At 45.3% G+C, this 20910-nt stretch overlaps 1 protein-coding gene across 2 annotated transcripts in view; it reads right to left on the reverse strand.

The window, feature by feature from the left end:
- The window catches only part of CDK14 (cyclin dependent kinase 14), a 481017-nt gene extending 460335 nt beyond the window's left edge, over positions 1-20682 (reverse strand). For both annotated transcript variants that reach the window (XM_044293158.1, XM_044293157.1), the window contains exon 1: positions 20398-20682. In XM_044293158.1, coding sequence (XP_044149093.1) covers positions 20398-20488 — 91 coding nt within the window. In that variant the 5' untranslated portion in view covers positions 20489-20682. The remainder of the gene's footprint in view (positions 1-20397) is intronic.
- Positions 20683-20910: the final 228 nt, after the last annotated feature.

Genomic DNA, 20910 nt, shown 5'->3' on the forward strand with positions numbered 1-20910 from the left:
AAAGATTGACTATTATGTTTATACTGCTCCTAGGCAAGCCTATGCATCTCTATGGTTACAGACTACAAATAACCCCTGTGTAGTCAGATCCTGCAGTCATACTCCTTTCTAACTGTGCCCTCAGTTCCGTACCGCACTTTCCCGGATTGAGGACCCATTCAAATTTGACTGGGTCCACATCTGTGATGTGCTGTGCACACGCCCAGTGCCCACATATTGCGGACCTGCTGTTTGCGGGACTCAATACGGGCACGGCCAGGCAACGGCCGTGTGCACGAGGTCAAAGAGAGAGGTACTGTAGGGGAAAGATGGAAAGGAGTATGACTGCAGGATCTGACTACACAGGGGTTATTTGTAGTCTGTAACCATAGAGATGCATAGGCTTGCCTAGGAGCAGTATAAACATAATAGTCAATCTTTTAGTCAATATTTAGTCAAGTTGGATGCAAAAATTGGTTACAAACATATAAAAAAACAAAAAAAAATTGTGGTCCCCAATGTACAGAACGGCCGAGCAACGGCCGTGTGCATGAGGCCCTACTAGGATACATTTGGATCTACAGCAAACACATGGAAGCCACTTGCGACCCACCCAAAAATGACCGATGGTATGGAGCAATAGGATGTACATCATCCACAAATTTAAGATTAAGGCCTCATGCACACGACTGTTGTTGTGTTCCGTTCCGCAAAATGGGGTTCCGTTGTTCCGTGATCAGTTTCCGTTTTTGTTTACGTGTGTCTTCCTTTGTTTTTGGAGGATCACCAGACATGAAGGAAAGTAAAAAAAAATCTAAGACAGGTTTGCCATGCAAAACATAGGAAAAAAAACGAACGCGGATGACAATCTTGTGTGCCTCCGTGTTTTTTAGCGGTCCCATTGACTTGAATGGGTCCGCGAACCATTTTCCATGAAAATAATAGGATAGGTTATATTTTTTTTACGGACTGGAATCACAGATGCCGGTGACAAACGGTGCATTAGCCGAGTTATCAACGGACCCATTGAAAGTCAATGGGTCCGCCGAAAATCACAAAAAACGGCACAACGGACACGGAATAAAACAACGGTCGTGTGCATGAGGCCTAACAGTAACATAAAATATACTGAAGCTAATGTAGACGAAAATTTCAGACGATTTGGGGATTTAGACCCTGTGCTGTATCCGGTGTTGCCTACTCTCCCGGACTGCTGTATCCACTGTTGTCTAGTCTCCTGAAATGTCCAGGAGACTCCTGGAAAAAGGCAAGACCTCCTAGACTCGTGGAGGAGTAGACTTCCCCAGCAAAGTGCCATCCTCTGATGACTGCCTGTGCTACAGACTTCTCCATGCCAACTCTACACTATAGAAAACTCTTGCACAAGCAGTAATACATGTAGGAGACAAAAGGGGTGGACTAGCCATAGATCCTCAGGAAAATTTCCTGGGGAGCCGATGCCCAAGGGGCCACTCGAGCCCTCTTCACGGCCGCTGGCTGGGCACATAATGATCTGATGCTCTCAGCCCTCCTGAATTCAACTTCATCACTGTCCTCAGAAGGGTGATAGGGCAGTAATTTATGCTGCACTGTGGTATTTGGTTCTGCTGGGGCGGTATTTTGTGCTGCACTACGGTATTGCTGGTACTGCTTACTTCTGGCTTCTGTTGGCCCTACCTACTTGTGTTGCCTTGCCTCCTGTCAATTTGGACTTGCCTACAACATGTGTAGTGTACGGGAGAGTAATACCCCGTCACTACAGAAGGGTCACTTGGGTACTGTCGTTCCCCCTGTATTTATGGGGAGGTTGGTATAAAATATCTTGTTAATGTCATGCTATGTACTTCCTGTTACTGTGAAACGTGCATGTGCAGGCCGGCTAGGGTGTCATTCCAGCTCTGAGTCACTAGAGGGAGCTAGGGAGCCCTAGTTTATATAAGGCCCAGTCAGGAAGGAGTAAGCAGGCAGACAGTGGGAAAAGGAGTCAGAGATGATCCTGTGTCTGAGTCAAGGCCAGGCCATGGGCCTGTGAGAGAAGAGCAGGCCTGGAGCCTGTCGACTAGGAGAGGGTAGTAAGCCCTGTAACCGGGTTCCGGATCCAAGGAAAAGGTTCCCCTCCTGAGTCATCATCCATTGTAGCTGAAACATCATAAGCAACCAGCCGGGACACGGAATACAACAGAGGCCAATCTGACAAAGCAAGAGGTACTCAAGATAACAGAGGAGGTACTAGATAAAGACAGCATCAAGGATACGCCAGCTATAGGGCATTAGACCTTGGAGAATAAGTCACATGTTTCAGGACCAGTCAGGAATAGTGTGCAAGCCGCCTGTACTGCATCTCCTGTAATCAACACTCTGTAAAGAACATTGCTATAACCGGCCAGTCTGTACTTCTAAGAACCACCTGTATTCATATGTAAAACCAACTGTCTTTCATGGAACGACGCTTCTAACTGCGTCCATGTATGATTATCACTGATATTCAGTAAAGTTCCAGTTTGTGGTTGGCTATCCTGTGCTTGCTTCATTCTTCTACAATACCATACACGGCGTGTCACCGTTTAATTGACACTGGCGTCACGAACTTTTAAATACCTGCCTGTTCCAGTATTTGCCCCGATTTGAAGACGACAGTGGATCCCAGGTTAGTGGGTAATCTGCACTACAAAGCCCAGCATACACTACTGACCCCCTGGGACACTGCATCGCTCTTTTTGGCGTCACGAACAGGATACGCATACTTCTGAAGTGCAGAGAAGTGTGAACTGTGTGCTTTAACTATTCCACCACCGTATTGCAAAGACTGTAACCTTTATTTCCAAGCCGGTGGATTAAAATTGTGCCTGGGAGGAATCAGAGACGCTGTACTGTGTTGCGCTACCCCCAGAGAGAAAATCGTATTTATGGACTGTGATTTATTGGACTTTTCATCAACCTGCTTGCTGTCATTGAATTGTAGCATCAGGACATCTAAAATGGCCGCCGACGCCATGAGGCTTTTTACTGCGCCATCAGGATGTACAGAGGCGCGAATATTTGGCGCCAGGACCCTCCAAGAAGGAGGAGGAGATTGTCCTGGAGCGAGAAGTGATGATGCGGCTGACTTCCCTGAAGAGTTACGCCTGGGAGGCGGGCCTCAGATGGAGGTAGACCGGCCCAGTGTGTGGGAGGAGCCAGTGTCGTCGCTGCACCCAGTGAGAGAAGAGATGGCTATGGGGTGCGCTGGAGAGCCAGAGTTCGATGCCACGTGTGAGTGGGGCGCCACTCCACCGGACTATCCCGAGTTGGAGGCATGGGACCCTCTAGCCTGGACGGCCACCTCTTGGGAACAAGCCATGGATTTGAGCATAACCCGTCGCCGGCACGCGCAATGGCCGACCATCATGGCCGAATTGAAAGCCGCGGTGGCTAAGAAAAATACCAGCCGGAAGAAGAGGTTCGAGGAAATGGCCAAGTCCATCCAAGGGGACTCCTTCCCGGGTAAGCCCCAGCTAGAAAGGCGCCGCGGGATCGTGGTGGCCTTTGATAAGGAGAGGGGATACGGGTTCATCCAGGAGTTGGGAACTGGCCGGGACTTTTATGTTAACCGGCGGTCGGTGAAGCGTCACTACCTCCCGGAGCATCTTCACAACTTGACCATGGGAGAGATAGTGGAATATACACCAGCCGAAAGCTTACGGGGCCCCTACGCTACCGCCGTCACTCGCCCGAAGGCGCCAGCTGAAACTTGGGACCCAGAGAAAGAGGAAATAGACCCGAGTGAGACAGAAGAGGCGAGAACTGGGCCGGCCCGAACCACTCACCTGCACAGTCAGATATATCTAAGCAGCAATGTCTTTTGGGAGCCTATCATCTTGCAGGGGCCAGAAAAACAATACCCCCCTCCCGATGCGGTGAGGAGAGAAGAGGAGAGAGAGCGGCTAGATAGCTGCCAGCGGGCGGAAGAATGCGCTGAGGCCCGACGTCTAGCAGCGGCTGCCACAGTTACCCAAGCGGCTACTATTACCGGACCTCCGGTAGCACCACTGACCTGCACAAAGGCTGACAGAGAGGCTCTACGCAAGAGAGTTTACTGGGTGGAGGACCTCGGGTACGCCGGATGCCAGTGGATCCCGTTTCCCAGAACTGATGCAGAGATGGAGGCAATGAAAGACAAGCCTCCCCCTTTAAAGATTATCAGAGGGGACGGATTCCAGATGTGGCCTGCCTTACCAGAACAGTTGCTGCAAGATCCGTTTATTGAGTCGTCATCGGATGAGGAGTATGACACTCGTTTGTGAGTAAGCCTTACTATAAGTTCTCCTCCCTAATGGCCGAGTTGTCCCTCCGTTTGGCAAAGCTGGTGAAGCTCGCTGCCAGTTATACACGGCCGGTGGCATTCTAACCGAATGATAGTGTCACTGTATACCACTGCTTCCAGCTGCCCATGTTGTATTTGGGACGCCCGGTCTGCTGCTAAAAATATCCCGGTTGTGCCTTTAGTTTTGCACCATTTTACCCCTTTTTACCCCCATTTCAGGTTGAAAAGACATTTTTATGTCAGCACTATTTTAAAGGGTAAGCAGGACTTGCCAGGATAACATGGCCCTGGTATTGTCAGAGTCCTGTATTGTCATTTTATGTATGTGCTGCTGACAGTATTTAATAACCGGTTTTTATTCACGTCTATGTGCCCAGAGATGGACTTCCTATGTGCAAGCCTCTGAGATGTTGATATTACTATGGACTTATTTATTGTCATGGACTTTCCTGGTTCTTTAAACATCTCGCTGTGCCAGGTCAGCGCCCCCGTTCCACTCACTATCCTGAGAAGAAGAGAACGACGCCCCTTGTCACCGCACTTCACCTTTGCCAATTGGGTCTGATAAGAGTGTAAATGACATATATGTATGCATGCATGTGTCTTTCTCTATTTCAGGTCATGATTCCAGTTGGGCGGGCCCTGATGGAGTACGAGGTCGTACTCAGCTTAAAGCAGCAGGGTATGTAGTGTACGGGAGAGTAATACCCCGTCACTACAGAAGGGTCACTTGGGTACTGTCGTTCCCCCTGTATTTATGGGGAGGTTGGTATAAAATATCTTGTTAATGTCATGCTATGTACTTCCTGTTACTGTGAAACGTGCATGTGCAGGCCGGCTAGGGTGTCATTCCAGCTCTGAGTCACTAGAGGGAGCTAGGGAGCCCTAGTTTATATAAGGCCCAGTCAGGGAAGAGTGAGCAGGCAGACAGTGGGAAAAGGAGTCAGAGATGATCCTGTGTCTGAGTCAAGGCCAGGCCATGGGCCTGTGAGAGAAGAGCAGGCCTGGAGGTTGTCGACTAGGAGAGGGTGTTATAGGCCCTGTAACCGGGTTCCGGATCCAAGGAAAAGGTTCCCCTCCTGAGTCATCATCCATTGTAGCTGAAACATCATAAGCAACCAGCCGGGACACGGAATACAACAGAGGCCAATCTGACAAAGCAAGAGGTACTCAAGATAACAGAGGAGGTACTAGATAAAGACAGCTTCAAGGATACGCCAGCTATAGGGCATTGGACCTTGGAGGATAAGTCACATGTTTCAGGACCAGTCAGGAATAGTGTGCAAGCCGCCTGTACTGCATCTCCTGTAATCAACACTCTGTAAAGAACATTGCTATAACCGGCCAGTCTGTACTTCTAAGAACCACCTGTATTCATATGTAAAACCAACTGTCTTTCATGGAACGACGCTTCTAACTGCGTCCATGTATAATTATCACTGATATTCAGTAAAGTTCCAGTTTGTGGTTGGCTATCCTGTGCTTGCTTCATTCTTCTACAATACCATACACGGCGTGTCACCGTTTAATTGACACTGGCGTCACAAACTTTTAAATACCTGCCTGTTCCAGTATTTGCCCCGATTTGAAGACGACAGTGGATCCCAGGTTAGTGGGTAATCTGCACTACAAAGCCCAGCATACACTACTGACCCCCTGGGACACTTTTAGGGTTTATTTTCAGGTCCACTTTAAGTTTCCAGTCCGTTCCTTCAAGGCACTCACCGTGAGAGCTTGCGGCACTACGTGGCAACGTGTGTCCAGTTGGGTGCTGGGGTCTAGTATCTCAATGTTTTGTACCATGCATAAAGATATAACTGTCTATATCTTTTGGGACAGTGCAAGCTCACTTAGATTCAAGGACACTTGGTCAGACTTTTGGGGTTGTGGGTTAAATATAAAAGGGCTGGGCATAAATCTAAAAAGTTGGCATGGTGCCAACAATTTTCCTTTGAAAAAAAAATTGTTCAAAAATAGCCAAGTATGGCAATATCCAGAACGACCCCCAACACTGTGGTAGATTTCAAGATTGTGCAGAGGAAAAGTGAAGTAGTTGCTCACAGTAGCGTACTCGCATTACGTTGTGCATGCTGTTGGGAACTGAAAACATTGTACAACCAGTGGCCAGATATGTCGACAACACTGTGTGTCCATATAGTCCGGTTGACAAACTGAAAGTAGTCGAGTCACATTCTTTCTATGTTTCTCATGTTTGTTGCTCAAACAAGCAGGTGTGGAACACCCATGTCTATGACCCGAGACATACACTGCGTGGAGTAAACAGCAAATCTCCAAGGAAAGGCAAAATAATGTTACGTATCAGGATGATATTGTGGTATATAAAAAACCCCAACAAAAAAAATTATGGATTCCCACTCACACAATGCATTCGTTTAAAGCAGAGCTTCTCTGTAGACACCCTTGGTGCGCAACTGGGGAGGTATTTTTGACAAAAGTAAGGGGACGCTGTACAATTTTACTGCAAAATTGCATGGCCATTGCGGGTACCGTACTTATAGTTAAGATGGCATACATTGGAGGAAACTCTCCTGTACACTGCAAACCATGGGAGAACAGCCAAAATATGGCTAAAAAAATATCACAATGTAAGGTTCCATCATGTAACTTATATGCAAACGAAAGGCGTAGACATAACAAATGAAACAAAAGCAGAAAAAAAATCATGTTTTTAAATGTTATAAACTCTAAGCACAAATATTGTACAGCATAAAAGAATAAAAAAAAATGAAATATTGAAAACACTTTTTCTTAGATTTAGTCACTGAGACATAAATGAATAATAGATCAGCTATAGCCACAAGAATGTCACACAGGTGCTGTCCGATGTGATGTGGAGACAGCTCTGGTGTGAGGTGTTGGCCGACTGCACATGATTGACTAGTTCTTCCCGAGGATACAGGAAAAAGTGCGGCTGACAGAATTTAAAAAAATATTTTCTTACAATTTTTCATCTCTATTTATCATACACACATGCACATGAAATATAATATAAAGTCTAAATATAATAAAAAGTCTTTTACATTTTATATTTTACATTTATTTTATATCTTGAATTAGTCTTAGACTCCACGCGCATGACCGAATGGCGTATCTGTAAAATGTGGATGTGGTCCATGTCTTCTGCTGTCCCACTGACTTCAATGGCTCCCTGGCCCGCATTTTGTGGACATAGTGTGTCTTTTTGCAGAAGGGACATACGGATGTGGAATGCACAAGGATAATCGTGTGCTTTCCGCCTCCGTATGTCTGTTCTACAAAAAGATAGAACGTGTGCTATACTTGTCTGTGATATGTGGAACATGGTCCCATTGAAGTCAAGGGGTCCGCAAAAAACGTGGAGGCAACACAGACCACATTCGTATTTTGCGGATTCATGATTTGCGGATACGGTCGTGTGCATGGGGCCTTATTTTTATTTTATTACATTATATTGTCATTTTATATTTTTAGATTTTACTAAATTCTTTATTTATGAGTTTTATAATAAAGGGGAGCCAAAGTAACAGTTTCTTTAGCCCGTTGTCACGGAGTGGTGTGGGAGGGGAACTCCACACCAAACACAAACACACCTAATAAATCCCAACCCGAGCCCTGACTGCTAACAGAATGAACAGACCCCGATGGTAGGACTGTTCATCCGCAGGCACCTAAGCCTGGCTCACCCTAGAAGGCCCTGAAGATAGTGATTGGGCCACAGACAACCTGGTCCTTCCAGCTGAAGGAACAAGAGTTTGCCTGAAGTCTGGTACCAAGAGACAGGGAAATAGACACAATACAAAAAGGAAAGACTCTTAACTCCGGGTAAATGAAAAGCAGGAACTCAGCCGAGATCCAGACACCAAACGATCCACAACCAGAATGAGCTATCAACCGCAAGGAGTGATGGGTAAAGCCAGACTAAGAAGGGAGTAGTAATGGTCACATGATCTACACCTGAAAAGGAGGACATTCCCAGCAACACATAGACAAAGTGAAACCAAAAGAAGCTGTCAGATCACAGACGTTCAGCCAGTCTTTCAGATCTTCTACCACCTGTCACGGGTGTGACACACGTAGGCCAAAATATAGATTTAGCTTTTATTTTAATTTTACATTTAAAAATATATAATAAAAATAGAATATAAAATGCTAATAAAATTAGGTCAGATCTGTATGTGGCGAGCCAGATGGATGAGGGGTAGACGACCAGTAGTGGGGGGGCTCAGCTGTCGGCTGGTAGAGCCCAACAGGATTTTAATGTTCTGTAATGGCTGGTGGTATAGTCTCCATTGTGAACTGATGTATATAGATCACCATTCAGCAATTACTGTAGCAGATGTAAAGCTGAAATTCAATATAAATATTATATTATCTATAGACGCAGCATAGCCCAATGAAGTATCACCCCTAGAGGCCAAAGGCAAGAAAAAAAAAAAACATCTATAGAAAAATGATAGTGTATTCTGAAATCATAGGGGAATTTATCAAACCTGTACGTCAGTTTTCTGCTATAGAAATGTTGACATTTTTGTGAAAATGGCAACTTGCACAAAATTTTGTGACCTTTTTGAGATTTTCCACCAATCAAGGCATGTTTTAAAAAAGTAGGCAGGCATTAGCAGAAGTGGATGGGTTTGTGTACATACCTCTAGGACTGCATTACACCTCCAGTATAAATATTGTATGTAGGAGGCACATTAAAAGGGCTTTCTGAGACTTCTATACTGATGATCTATATGCTGGATAGGTCATCAGTATCTGATCGATACCCACGCCGAAAAGCTGTTTGAGAAGACAGTGGTGCTCGCAGTAGAGTCTGGGCCTTCTCTAGGCTTTCCTTAGGCCAAGTGATGTTTACCGGTCATAAAACTCTAGGTAAACTCCTTTAACATATTAAATATATAATTGAAATTACATGCAGATTAGTTTCATAAAATATCTACACATGGGGTAGAAGCTCTCTTCTGTTCATACAGAGCTTCAAATCACCTGCTTCCATTTATACACTGACATTTCGGGCAGCTTGCAGTCACTACTAAGGGGAGCTCACTCCATGTTGACAGCTAAATGTTTTTGTATGCACTAAGCTCCCTCTGCTGGTGGCTGCAGGTAACGAGATTCAGATCATTTAAAGGGAAGCTTTCTGTTCCCTCAAGCTCCTCACTGACGAAAGCATAGAGTTCGGCCCCACAGGTGCAGAACACTACGGGGGTAAATGTACAGTATTATGGCTTTTATGCCATTTTTGTGATGTCACAAATTATAGTGTTCACTATAATTTGCGACTTTTTACATGTCTCAAAGCTTTTCAACATGAGGCTTAGCAGGGGACCTCTAATGCTTGTGAAAGCCATACAGTGGTAGATACCAGTTATTCACAAGTGCTCCTCACTGTGAATACAGTACAGTTAAGGGGGGTTTCCAGCCCCCAAATATGCCCAGGATATCAGATCAGAGGGGGTGTAACACTCTGAACCCTCCACCAATCATCTTCTGGTGATGGATTTACCACTTTGAATGGAGAGAGAAGCACAGCTCCCTTTAAAGTGCAGTGGCAGTGGCTGTGCCGGGTTACTGCAGCTCAGCTCCCATTCACTTCAATGGGACCACTATGAAGACTTCCTCCAGTGCCCCAAAACACAATGGGGGGCATTTATCAAGTTTTTTTCTGTCACTTTTGTCTACCTTTGTTTTTTTGTGCTGCACCAGATTTATGAGATAGCAGCGCACATGTAATGTGGTTTCGCCTTTTTAAGCAAATGTATGCCAGGGGGTTACTTGACATTCTTTGCGACTGGCTGTGACATTTTGTGCGTCATTTACCGGTTTCGCACATCATAAATGCGTACCAGCCTGCCTAAGTGCCCCCCAATAACATAATCCACCTTTGTGTACGAGAAATAAAAAGATAAAAAAAATTAAGAAGAGGACTCTTCTGGCCTGCAACATGCGATCTGTAGGCTGCAGTCCTAAAGAGCTCCCTTACCTGTCCGGCTGACAGCTATCTCTCCTGACATCCCCATACACATATTATGTGCTTGGCTGAGTGTGTATGTGTCGTCAGTGTAGTTCTCTGGAGCAGGGGTATTTTGGACTATGGATGTTTGTGGACATTTGTTACTATGCAAATCCATCAACTGACTAGTGCACTAGGAAGGGTTAACTTGCACTGTGATTTATGCAGCCGTTTACACTTATACTGTTTTATATTGTTGAACTCCATTTTATATGTTTATTGTAATATAGCCTGTTCATTTGCACTGATATTACACAATAGTCAGCTAATACTGAGAGACTTTGGGACTTTCTATCTAAAAAAGTTAGAAATATTCCACAGTTACTAAATGAGACTATCCAAAGTTTTCGGAGGAAAAAACAGACACACCGACTATCTGGTTTAGCTGTGTTTATGTCTGAAGACTTGTTTTTATCTGTAAAAACCTAGTCATTCCCATAGACTTGTATTAAAACTCAATACATGTCTATGGCAGAGGGAAATTTCAACATTGTTTCTGTTTAGGCTGAGTTTCTCCACTCCATCCCTCCCAATAGATACAGGGATGCTCAATCTGGGGCCCTCCAGCTGTTACAAAACTACAACTCCCAGCATGCCCTAATAGCTGTAGGCTGTCCAGGCATACTGGGAGTTGTAGTTTTACAACAGCTGGAGGGACGCAGGCTGGGAATCCCTGCAATAGAAGGTTCTAGTTCAGTTAAAAACTATATATAAGGAGAGCAGTCAGAGCCCCTGCAGATTTGGAACAGCGTTTAGTAGAAGAAACTCCGCCAGACTGCACGAGTGACCAGACGAAGAGGCTGAGATGGGGATACTCTGCTACAGACCCTGGGCCACCAGCCCTTTGGCCAGGGAGCCAGCCTTCTGAGATCGAGGGAAGGGTAGCTCAGGCCCTTTTCTCAGCACAGAACCTTCCTCTGCCAGGGAGGAGACCGGAGACGCCAGATCAGACTGCTTTTCCTTTATTGTTTTCCACCTGAATTCCTCCAGTAAAGAAGCACCCTGGTTTACTGCAGACCCTGACTCTCTGGACTTTTTTCCCCATTGAGGTGCATCACGCCTTACCATCCACTCCAGGGAGCAGCAACACGTGGTGACACCTCAACAGTGTCCGGGGGACTCAGCGTAGCGCTGGAATCACCCCAAACCTGGCCACTGCATCAATGGAGAGTTAGAAAGAAAGAAACCCGCTGCTAGACATCTACCCCGTTCCTTCTCTCCCACAACATCACCTGTCTAGGGGGAGAAGGAAATCTCCCAATCCATGTTAGGCCTCTTTTACACCAGCGTCATTTATTTCCATGTGGTATTGCAGGTGCCGGGCGGCCATTAACAGTGCAGACCTACTAAACAGTGAGGTCCCGTTTGCTTAACAGCTTTGGCCTGTCCGGCGTAGTACTCTACCACTGCGTGGGAAGGTCGAAACTGCAACACGACCACATCGTGTGGTCGTACCCTATGAATTTTTTTTGTTTGGATCATTATCACCAGACCAACAGCTGGGCTGGAATTTATGGCCATTTTCCCCTCAACTGCAATCTTCAGGTTGTGCTCTCTACCCACAAACAAACATGGATGCCTGACGGAGACGAGACATTGTGACCCTCATTTAGTGTTTAATTGTAGGTCTGTCTTTGTTGCCCATAGCAACCAGAGCATAGCTTTTATTTCTTAAATAGCTCTGGAGAAATTAAAGCTGAGCTCGGATTAGTTGCTAAATGAAAGCAGCGGCTCAAAGCAACCAATCAGACTCTACCTTGAATTTTTTAGAGGCCTTTTTTTTAAATGAAAGCTACAACCTGATTGGTTGCTATGGGCAACAAAGTAAATGATGAAAGAACCGTTAGCCAGGTGCCAGTAGAAACCATTCAGATACTACCTCTCATTTTTCAGAGGCCTTATTAAAAATGAAAGCTACAAGGTGTAGTTAGTTGTTATGGGCAACAAAGAGTCATGTAAGGCATTTGCCCATAGCAACTAATCAGAGTATCTCTCTCATTTTTCAGAGGCCTTATTTCAAATGAAAGCTACAGCCTGATTGGCTGATAAGCACTTTATAAGATTCCAGCTTTTTTATTCTAAGGCTGGGTTCACACCTGAGCGTTTTACAGCGCGTTCCTACGCGCTGTAAAACGTTCAACAGGCAAATACCAATGATTCCCTATGGGAATGGTTCTCACCTGAGCGTTTTACAGCGCGTACGATCGCGCTGTAAAACGCCCGACGCCCCAAGAAGTACAGGAGCTTCTTTGGGGCGTCTTGTCGCGCGTTCCCGTATATAGACTTCCGGGAACGCGCGACAATGGGCGTTCACTTGTTCCGGAGCCGCGATTGTAAACGTGCATACAATCGCGCATACAGAGCTCTCCATCCCGTATGCTCAAGGGGGGAACGCAGCGTAAAAAGTAAGCAAAAAAAAAAGCTGAATTCTGATCTGGTCGCTTTGCCACTTTTTGCCTCCATCATTTACTATACATGAGGCCCGTTGGGGGAGATTTATCAAAAATGGTGAAACTGGCTTAGTTGCCCATAGCAACCATTCAGATTCCACCTTTCATTTTTCAGAGCTCCTTTGGAAAATGAAGGTGGAATCTGATTGGTTGCCATGGTCAACTATGGCAGTTTTCCTTTGCGCCGTTTTTGATAAATATCCCACAGAGTGTGTAAAGAGAGGCTGAAATTAATAAAAAAAGACTAATAAAAACTTATTGAAACAAATTAATAAAAAGAACTTTCGCCATCTGCCATGTAATCTGTAGAGAGAATGAAACAGCAGACAGTGGGCCAGTGAAGGGTTAACGCAAGCTGTATCATCTTACAAATGGACGTCCCTGGCCGCCCGCCGCACCAGCTGCTGTTTAATGCCCCCCCCCCCCTTTTTATATCAGAATCGATCCAGCGCTGCCCATTTGTGAGGACGACCACTCTGCCGCGCTTCATTACCATGATGCGGATTATCAATACGTGAGGGGAATCATTTTGTTTGCATGAGACTGTACCTCTCCTATCGTGGCAACGAAATCTGCGGGGTCGTTAAAGGTATAAGGGCTGTGGTGTATAAAACGTGTCTGTGTGTGCATTGTGAGCTTGATACCTTTTTTATGTTACGTCCCTTTAAGGAACTTCTTAAAGGGGCTGTCCAGGTTGAAAAAAAATCAAGATCTGCTACAGCACCACTTTTGTCCGTAGGATGTGTCTGGTATTGCAGTTCAGCCCCCATGGAAAGGAGCTGCAGTACCTTCCTGTGGACAAGTGTGGCGCTGCTTGTAGAGAAAGAAAACTGGACAACCCCTTTAAGACACGTTGGCCTTTGGCAATAAAACGGGCATTTTGAGTCCGTGCCCTGTTCTGACAAATTTCCACCACTTTTCCCGTTACAGTATTTGAGGTGGAAAAGACACCCAAACCCCATGTGCACCTTTCCCATATATTTCCACATCTCTGCTTGCTGTCAGTCAATGATTCTTCTTTGCATCCAGGGGGCTGCACTGACATTTTCCTATGCATGTGAACAGGTTTGCAGAAAGCCTAGGCCTGGGATGCAGGTTTTACACGGAATCTGCACCGAAATCCGCGTGCAATTCAACATGTGTGAACATACGGCCTCAACGGACTACCTCTGATGTCATGCTGGGTCCATGCACAGGGATTTTACCTAAACCGACACACTGTAGCAAACCACCTGGACAGGACAGATATCACCATGTCGTTACAGTCTATAGATGTAAACAAGAATGTATACACTCACTGACAGCAAGCAGAGATGGCGAGAAATTGTAGCGCAACATATTAGAAATTCACATAATAAGGGCGCTGACATATCCTGCAGTGTAAGCCCTAATCATACAAAGCAAGAACTGAGGATGGTGAACAACATGGAAGAGGCGAGCATCCTGGACATCAGAGCTTGCAATCTAGAGGGGACAAGCTTTTGTATAGTGGAGCATCCAGTCACCCTGGCGTGATCCATGCAGCAGTCACAAACAAGCAAGGCAATTTATTTCCAGTACTAACCATGTAGCAGAGCAGAGTTTGTTATTATTATTTATTTTTGTTATTATTAGTTATTATTTGCATTTTTTTCTGCTTGTTGACGGCAGGCAGTTCGTCAGCAGTCCTACGTAAGGTCATATCACGGCAAATAAAGTCAGTGGCTAATTAGGACGAGGGCTGAATAGGCTACGACTGACCCCCTGCCCGCTGCCCCTCCATTTGGTTGTAGTTTAACGGTACGCAAGGATGTCAGATATGGACACCGCCTGCAGCACTGCCATGTAACAACCACATCCAGGGCGAACACAAACAATGGCGGCTTACTTTGTTACCCTGACAACCTGATAAGGTTCATTTACTTATAACCCAGCTGTAGATGTAGCAGAGCTGAACTGGTCATTGAACAGTTTCTTCTCTACACTGCGGCATCGACCTAAAGTGGGTCAGTCCCATGTAAATTACTGATAACATAAGTAGTAAATGACATACTCAGCTCTGCTACCTCAGCCCATAGCAAATCTGCTGAGTAGCTGCTGCAGAATCTCATGACAAGTCACAAACCCCATTCTAATGACTTGGGATCCAAGTTGTTCCATTACAATGCTAGTGCCCAGCTATACCCACACAGACTTGTCGGCTGGGGGGGGTCACAAAGCTCGGACCACCTTCACTTTACAAAATGAATGGTCGTGGTGCTTTGTTAAACCTCTTAGGCCCAAGATGGAGATCTATCAAAGCGGTTGCAAAGGAAACGGGGAGTCGTTGTCCATAGTAACCAATCAGGCCAAAGCAAAAGCTGACTGGTTGCTATGGGCAACTACTCCATTTTGTTTCCCTTTGCACCCTTTTTGGTACATCATCTCCCCCCCCCCCATGACCGTAGCATCCTGTCAGCTCAGTATTGGTACCACAGACATCACAGTCGCATGGTAAATTATTGTCGTTATATCTACTGCTCGCTAAAGCCATAGTGGGGGACATTTATCAGTTGGTTGCTGGGGCTTCAATATGGGTGACTGAAAACTACATCAAGGCTGGCTTCATACAACCTAAAGACTTTGTTGCCCGCAGCAACCAATCAGAGCACAGCTTTCATTTTACCAGAGCCGTTTATGGGATGAAAGCTGAGCTCTGATTGGTTGCTATGGGCAAAGGGGCAGGATTTCAGTTTTGAGAAATGAGGCCTACAGGGTCTTTCTGAAAAACATGACGTTTTTGTGGCCTTCCGCCACCCCCCCAAAAAAATAATAATAATAATTGTGACCAGATGTAACATTAAAAGCATACAATGAAATACAAAACATACTACTTAAAAAGCATTTTTGTTTGTGGGATTTTTTGAATGTGTTCACATATCTTGGACTAGGATGTGCGCTTACTATATGCCAAAATATGTATGAAATACGCATGAAATACACCCACAAACCATGGCCCATTGATTTTAATGGGAAATGCACGTTGTAATGTGTATAGTGTATATTTTATTGTACAAATAAAGTTTTCATTGTACAAAAAAAGTAACATGCTGCTTGTTTAGGCTAGTTTCACACTAGCGGCAGGACGGATCCGACAGGCTGTTCACCATGTCGGATCCGTCCTGCGGCTATTTCGCCGTGCCCGCGGACCGCCGCTCCGTCCCCATTGACTACAATGGGGACGGGGGCGGAGCTCCGGCGCAGCACGGCGGTGCACGGAGAAAGCCGCCGGACTAAAAAGCCTGACATGCAGTAATTTTAGTCCGGCGGCCTTTCTCCGTGCAGCGCCGTGCTGCGCCGGAGCTCCGCCCCCGTCCCCATTGTAGTCAATGGGGACGGAGCGGCGGTCCGCAGGCACGGCGAAATAGCCGCAGGACGGATCCGACATGGTGAACAGCCTGTCGGATCCGTCCTGCCGCAAGTGTGAAAGTACCCTAAGGTGTATTCCGCGCCGAACACTCCCAGTCTATGGAAGACAGAAATAACAAGTACAAAATTAAAAAATATGTTGGAAGTTCGCTATTAAAATGTGGGAATTTGTCATACTGATTTTTCTTTAAATCAGTGTTGTATTTTCAGCCTGTAAGTAGCATTTGTGTGAACATACCCTTTGGGTCAGTGTCATTTTTTTTTTAAAACGCAGTACGCTCTGTGTATGGCTTTTTTTCTGGCGTTTTTCTTGGACTCAAGAAAGACCAGGAAAACTGCTTGTAATACCTCTTGCACACGACCGTATGTATTTTGTGGTCCGCGAAAAAACGGATCTGCAAAAAATACGGATGACATCCGTGTGCATTCCATATTTTGCGGAACGGAACAGCTGGCCCCTAATAGAACAGTACTATTGTTGCCCGTACAAGAATAGGACATGTTCTATTTTTTTGCGGAACAGAGATACGGAAACGGAATGCACACGGAGTACCTTCCGTTTTTTGGCGGACCCATTGAAATGAATGGTTCTGTATACGGACCGCAAAAAAACAAACAAACACGTTTGCGGACTGTACATGGAAAGAAAATCCGTTCGTGTGCAAGAGGCCTAAGGCTGATAGCGCTCAAATATTATTATTTTTTTGTGGCGTTTTATGTTTTTTTTTAATGGTGTTTTTGCTCCTTTAGCCATTTTTTTGTAGTGTTTATTCTTGTACTCATGAAAAACAAGGCAAACTGCTTGTTATGCTGGTATCACTCACAGTTTTTTGGCGTTTTTGTGGCATTTTGCATTTTTTTGGGGCTTGTTTATGGCATTTTTGCTACCTTTTAGGCGTTTTTACTACAGTTTTTCTTGGACTCGGCTGGTGTTTTTTTTCTAGTGTTTCTCTTTGACTCGAGAAAAGACAGGAAAACCGCTCGTTACGCCTCATTCACATGTCAGTGTTCGGTCAGTGATTTCCATCAGTGATTGTGAGCCAAAACCAGGTGCGGCTCTTAACACAGAACAGGTGCAGATCTTTTCCTTAGGCCTCATGCACACGGCCGTTGCCGTATTGCAGCCCACAAACAGCGCGTCCGCAATATGCCACTCGTGTGCTCCCTGCATCATGGATGCGGACCCATTAACTTGAATGGGTCCGCAATCCGGAGCTGCAGTGCGGAACGGAGACACGGAACCCCATGGAAGCAATACGGAGTGCTTCCGTGGTGTTTCTGTCCGTGCCTCCGCACCGCAAAAATATAGAACATGTTCTATTTTTTTGCGGTGCGGACGGATCACGGGCCTTTTCAAGTTGAATGAGTCTCGATCCATCCCAGCCGCCACACTGATGTTGCCCGTGCATTGGGGACCGCAAATTGTGGTTCCCCAATGCACGGAACGGCCGCACAACGACCGCGTGCACGAGGCCTCATACCTTATGTCCGTGGAGGCTCCAATCCTGGTTTTGTCTCACAATCACTGATGTGTGAACGAGGCTTTAGGGTGGTATCTCATATTTTTTTGGGGTGACGTTTTGCAGATTATTTTTTGGGGTGACGTTTTGAAGATTATTTTTTTAGCAAATTTTTTAGGCCTCTTGCACATGACGCAAAAAACGGATCCGCAAAAAATACGGATGACGTCCGTGTGCATTCCGTATTTTGCGGAAAGGAACAGCCGGCCACTAATAGAACAGTACTATCCTTGTCTGTTATGCGGACAATAATAGGACAAGTCTATCTTTTAGCGGAACGGATATACGGAAACAGAATGCACACGGAGTACCTTCCGTTTTCTTTGTGGAACAATTGAAATTAATGGTTCCGCATACGGACCGCAAACGGAAGCCGCAAAAACGGAAATAAAATACGTTCGTGTGCAAGAGGCCTTAGGCAAAGGATGTCAGATCCAAATCTTTAGGAAATATGAAAATGCAGGACAAATGTTTTTTTTCGGAGTGGCGTTTTTTTTCGCCTTTCAAATCGCAGTAGGCTCTGGGTCTGACTTTTTTCCCCTCACTGCCTGGTGTTTTTCTCCCATAGACCTCTACAGTTACAGTTTTTTTTTTTTGTGCATTGGTGTTTTTGCGTGGCGTTTTTCTACCACTGCTTTTTTTTCTCATACAGCTTTGGGGCTCATGCACACGACTGTGGTTTTGGTCCACAATTTTTGCGGTTTGGATGCAAAACCGTTCACTTCAATGGGCCACAAAAGATGCGGACAGCACACAGAGTATATCCGTTCCGCGGTCCCGCAAAAAAAAAAAAAAATAGAACATGTCCTATTTTTGTTGTTTTGTGAACAAGCATAGGACATTTCTGCAGGTGAAAAAAAAATGGCGGCATGCACTCACCCGGTATCTGTGTTCTGCAGATCGACGATTTGCGGACCGCAAAAACGGCAATGACCATGTACATGAGCTCTTACAGAAACATTAGAAACGCCAGGTGCATTTTTAGGTGCTTTTTTGGCCCTCCCCCCCAAAAAAAAACAAAAAACTGCCAGGACCAAAACCGTGTGTGAACGAGCCCATAAAAAAAAAAAAAAACGTATTAAAAAGCGCTATATCCATGTTTTTTGTTTTTTTGTTTTTTTAAAGCATTTCAAATTGCTGGAATTTTAGGAAGGAGGCCTTCGGTCACTGAGTAGAAGAGGAACTGAAAACTTTCCAGGCTCTGGGTTATTCTAGCATGTACCAGTTCACACAGGAAGTGGTAAAACAAGGAATTTCTTGAGATATGAAGTCAACAGAGAGATATCCCATTGTACACAATGCAGAAAAAGAACAAGAAGCGCCAAATCCTACTGCAGTAATAATTTAAGTACTGAAGCAGCAGAGCTGAGTTTGTAAAAAAAAAAAAAAAGCAGCAGAGCGGAGTTTGTAAAAAAGCAGCAGTGAATAGCTTGTCATTTGATGTTAACATGCAGATGAAGCAGAAATGAGCTTGTCATTTGTGAACTTTGTGCAGATGTAGCAGAGCTGGGATCTCAAAGTCGCCATGCCGATGAGACAAAGCCAAGCCCGTCCTGTGATCAAAACTCAAACGGCTGAATTTATCATAAGAAGCAGAGCTGAGCTTGTGGTCAAGGGGCCGATGAATCAGGGTGCAGCCTCTGCTATGTGAGCTATTTGCAGACGAAGTAGAGTTAAATTTGTCATGTGCACTCAATATGCAGATGCAGCGATGAGGAGTTTGTTATCTGTACAGATAAAGCACAGCTAAGGTTGACTATATGCAGGAGCGGCAATAAGCTTGTCACATGTGAAGAAGCAGAGCTAAGAGCGTTGTATGTAGTCACTATACAGGTGAAGCAGAGCTAAGCCTGTCCTATGTGATCAATATGAAGATGCAGTAGAGATGAATTTGTCATAGATGAGTGGCTTGTGGTCTAAATGCAGAAGCAGCAGAGAGGAACGTGTATGATGTATGGGCTCCGTCCTTTTTCTGTACCACAATGGAGATGTGTACAATCAAAAACTATTGAATCAGAGAGGAACATTTATACAGATATATTCAGATAAAGCAGAGCTGAACTGGTCATAGGTGATCACTATGCATACGAAGCAGAGCTAAGGGGAGTACATGCAGGAGCAGCAAATAGGAGTTTGTCATATGTGGTCTAAAGCAGAGCCAAACTGTTCAAAATGCAGAAGTAGCAGCCATGAGCTTGTCATATGTGGACTATGTGCAGATGAAGCAGAGCTAGGATCATGGTATTTGGTGACTAGGTGGATTAAACAGCGCCAAATCTGTCATCTGTGATCAATATGACGATGCAGCAGAGCCTAACTTGTCATAGGAAGCAAAGACGAGCTTGTTATCTGTGGTCAATATGCAGATGAGGCAGGGCTAGGTTGTCAAAATGCAGAAGCAGCAGAGAGGAGCTTGTCGCGTATGCAGAAAGAGCAGAATAAAGTTGGTCATATAAGATCAACATGAATATGAAGCAGAGCTGATCTGGTTATATATGGATTATAAGCATGGATTACTTATTGGTCAAAATGCAGCAGCAGCAATGAGCTTGTCATAAGTGGGCTGTATGCAGATGCCACATTCAGCTCTGCTACATCTGTAGCTATACCCCGTCCTGACTGACCAGATGCAGCATTGTGTATGTCTCCAGAGCTGCATACCAAAGAGCCCAATGCACACCATCAAGTTCTGCTTCCTCCCCCCTGAGAAGCTGCAGCATGTCCCCCCAGAGCAGCACTCACCTATCCTGCTGAAACTCTCAGACAAAGTTCTTCTCAACTTTTTCATCTTGCTCAGCTTCTGAGGGGGCTGGGGTTCAATCATGTCACACATTTAGATTGCAAGCTTCTTGTCCCAAAAGAAAAGGCAGCAGGAAGTGATGAATAATAATCCCAGAGACGATGCAGATGCTGTGTCTTCTCCTACCACCTTGGATCTTCAGCCAGCGAGGAGCAGCAGGGACTTCAGGTCTGTGCCCAGAGGATCTGACTCATTTTGGGGGGGGGATCTCTTCTGATTTTGTAATTGCAAAAAACAAACAAAAAAAAAAAAAAAGCACCAATAAAAAAAAAAAAAAAGATAACGAATCCAAACTATTGCAGATTTTTTTTGACACCTAATGTAAAAGACAAATCCAGGGAAGTGCAAGAGGGGGGAATGATCAGGATGCAGGGAAGCCCTGGTGGACATGCAGCAGCTTTGGTTGGTCCTTCTGCAGCTTCTTAGACAGCCCAGTCCTGTGTGTGAGCTCTGCT

This window comes from Bufo gargarizans, chromosome 5, assembly GCF_014858855.1.
Source record: "Bufo gargarizans isolate SCDJY-AF-19 chromosome 5, ASM1485885v1, whole genome shotgun sequence".
NCBI lineage: Eukaryota > Metazoa > Chordata > Amphibia > Anura > Bufonidae > Bufo > Bufo gargarizans.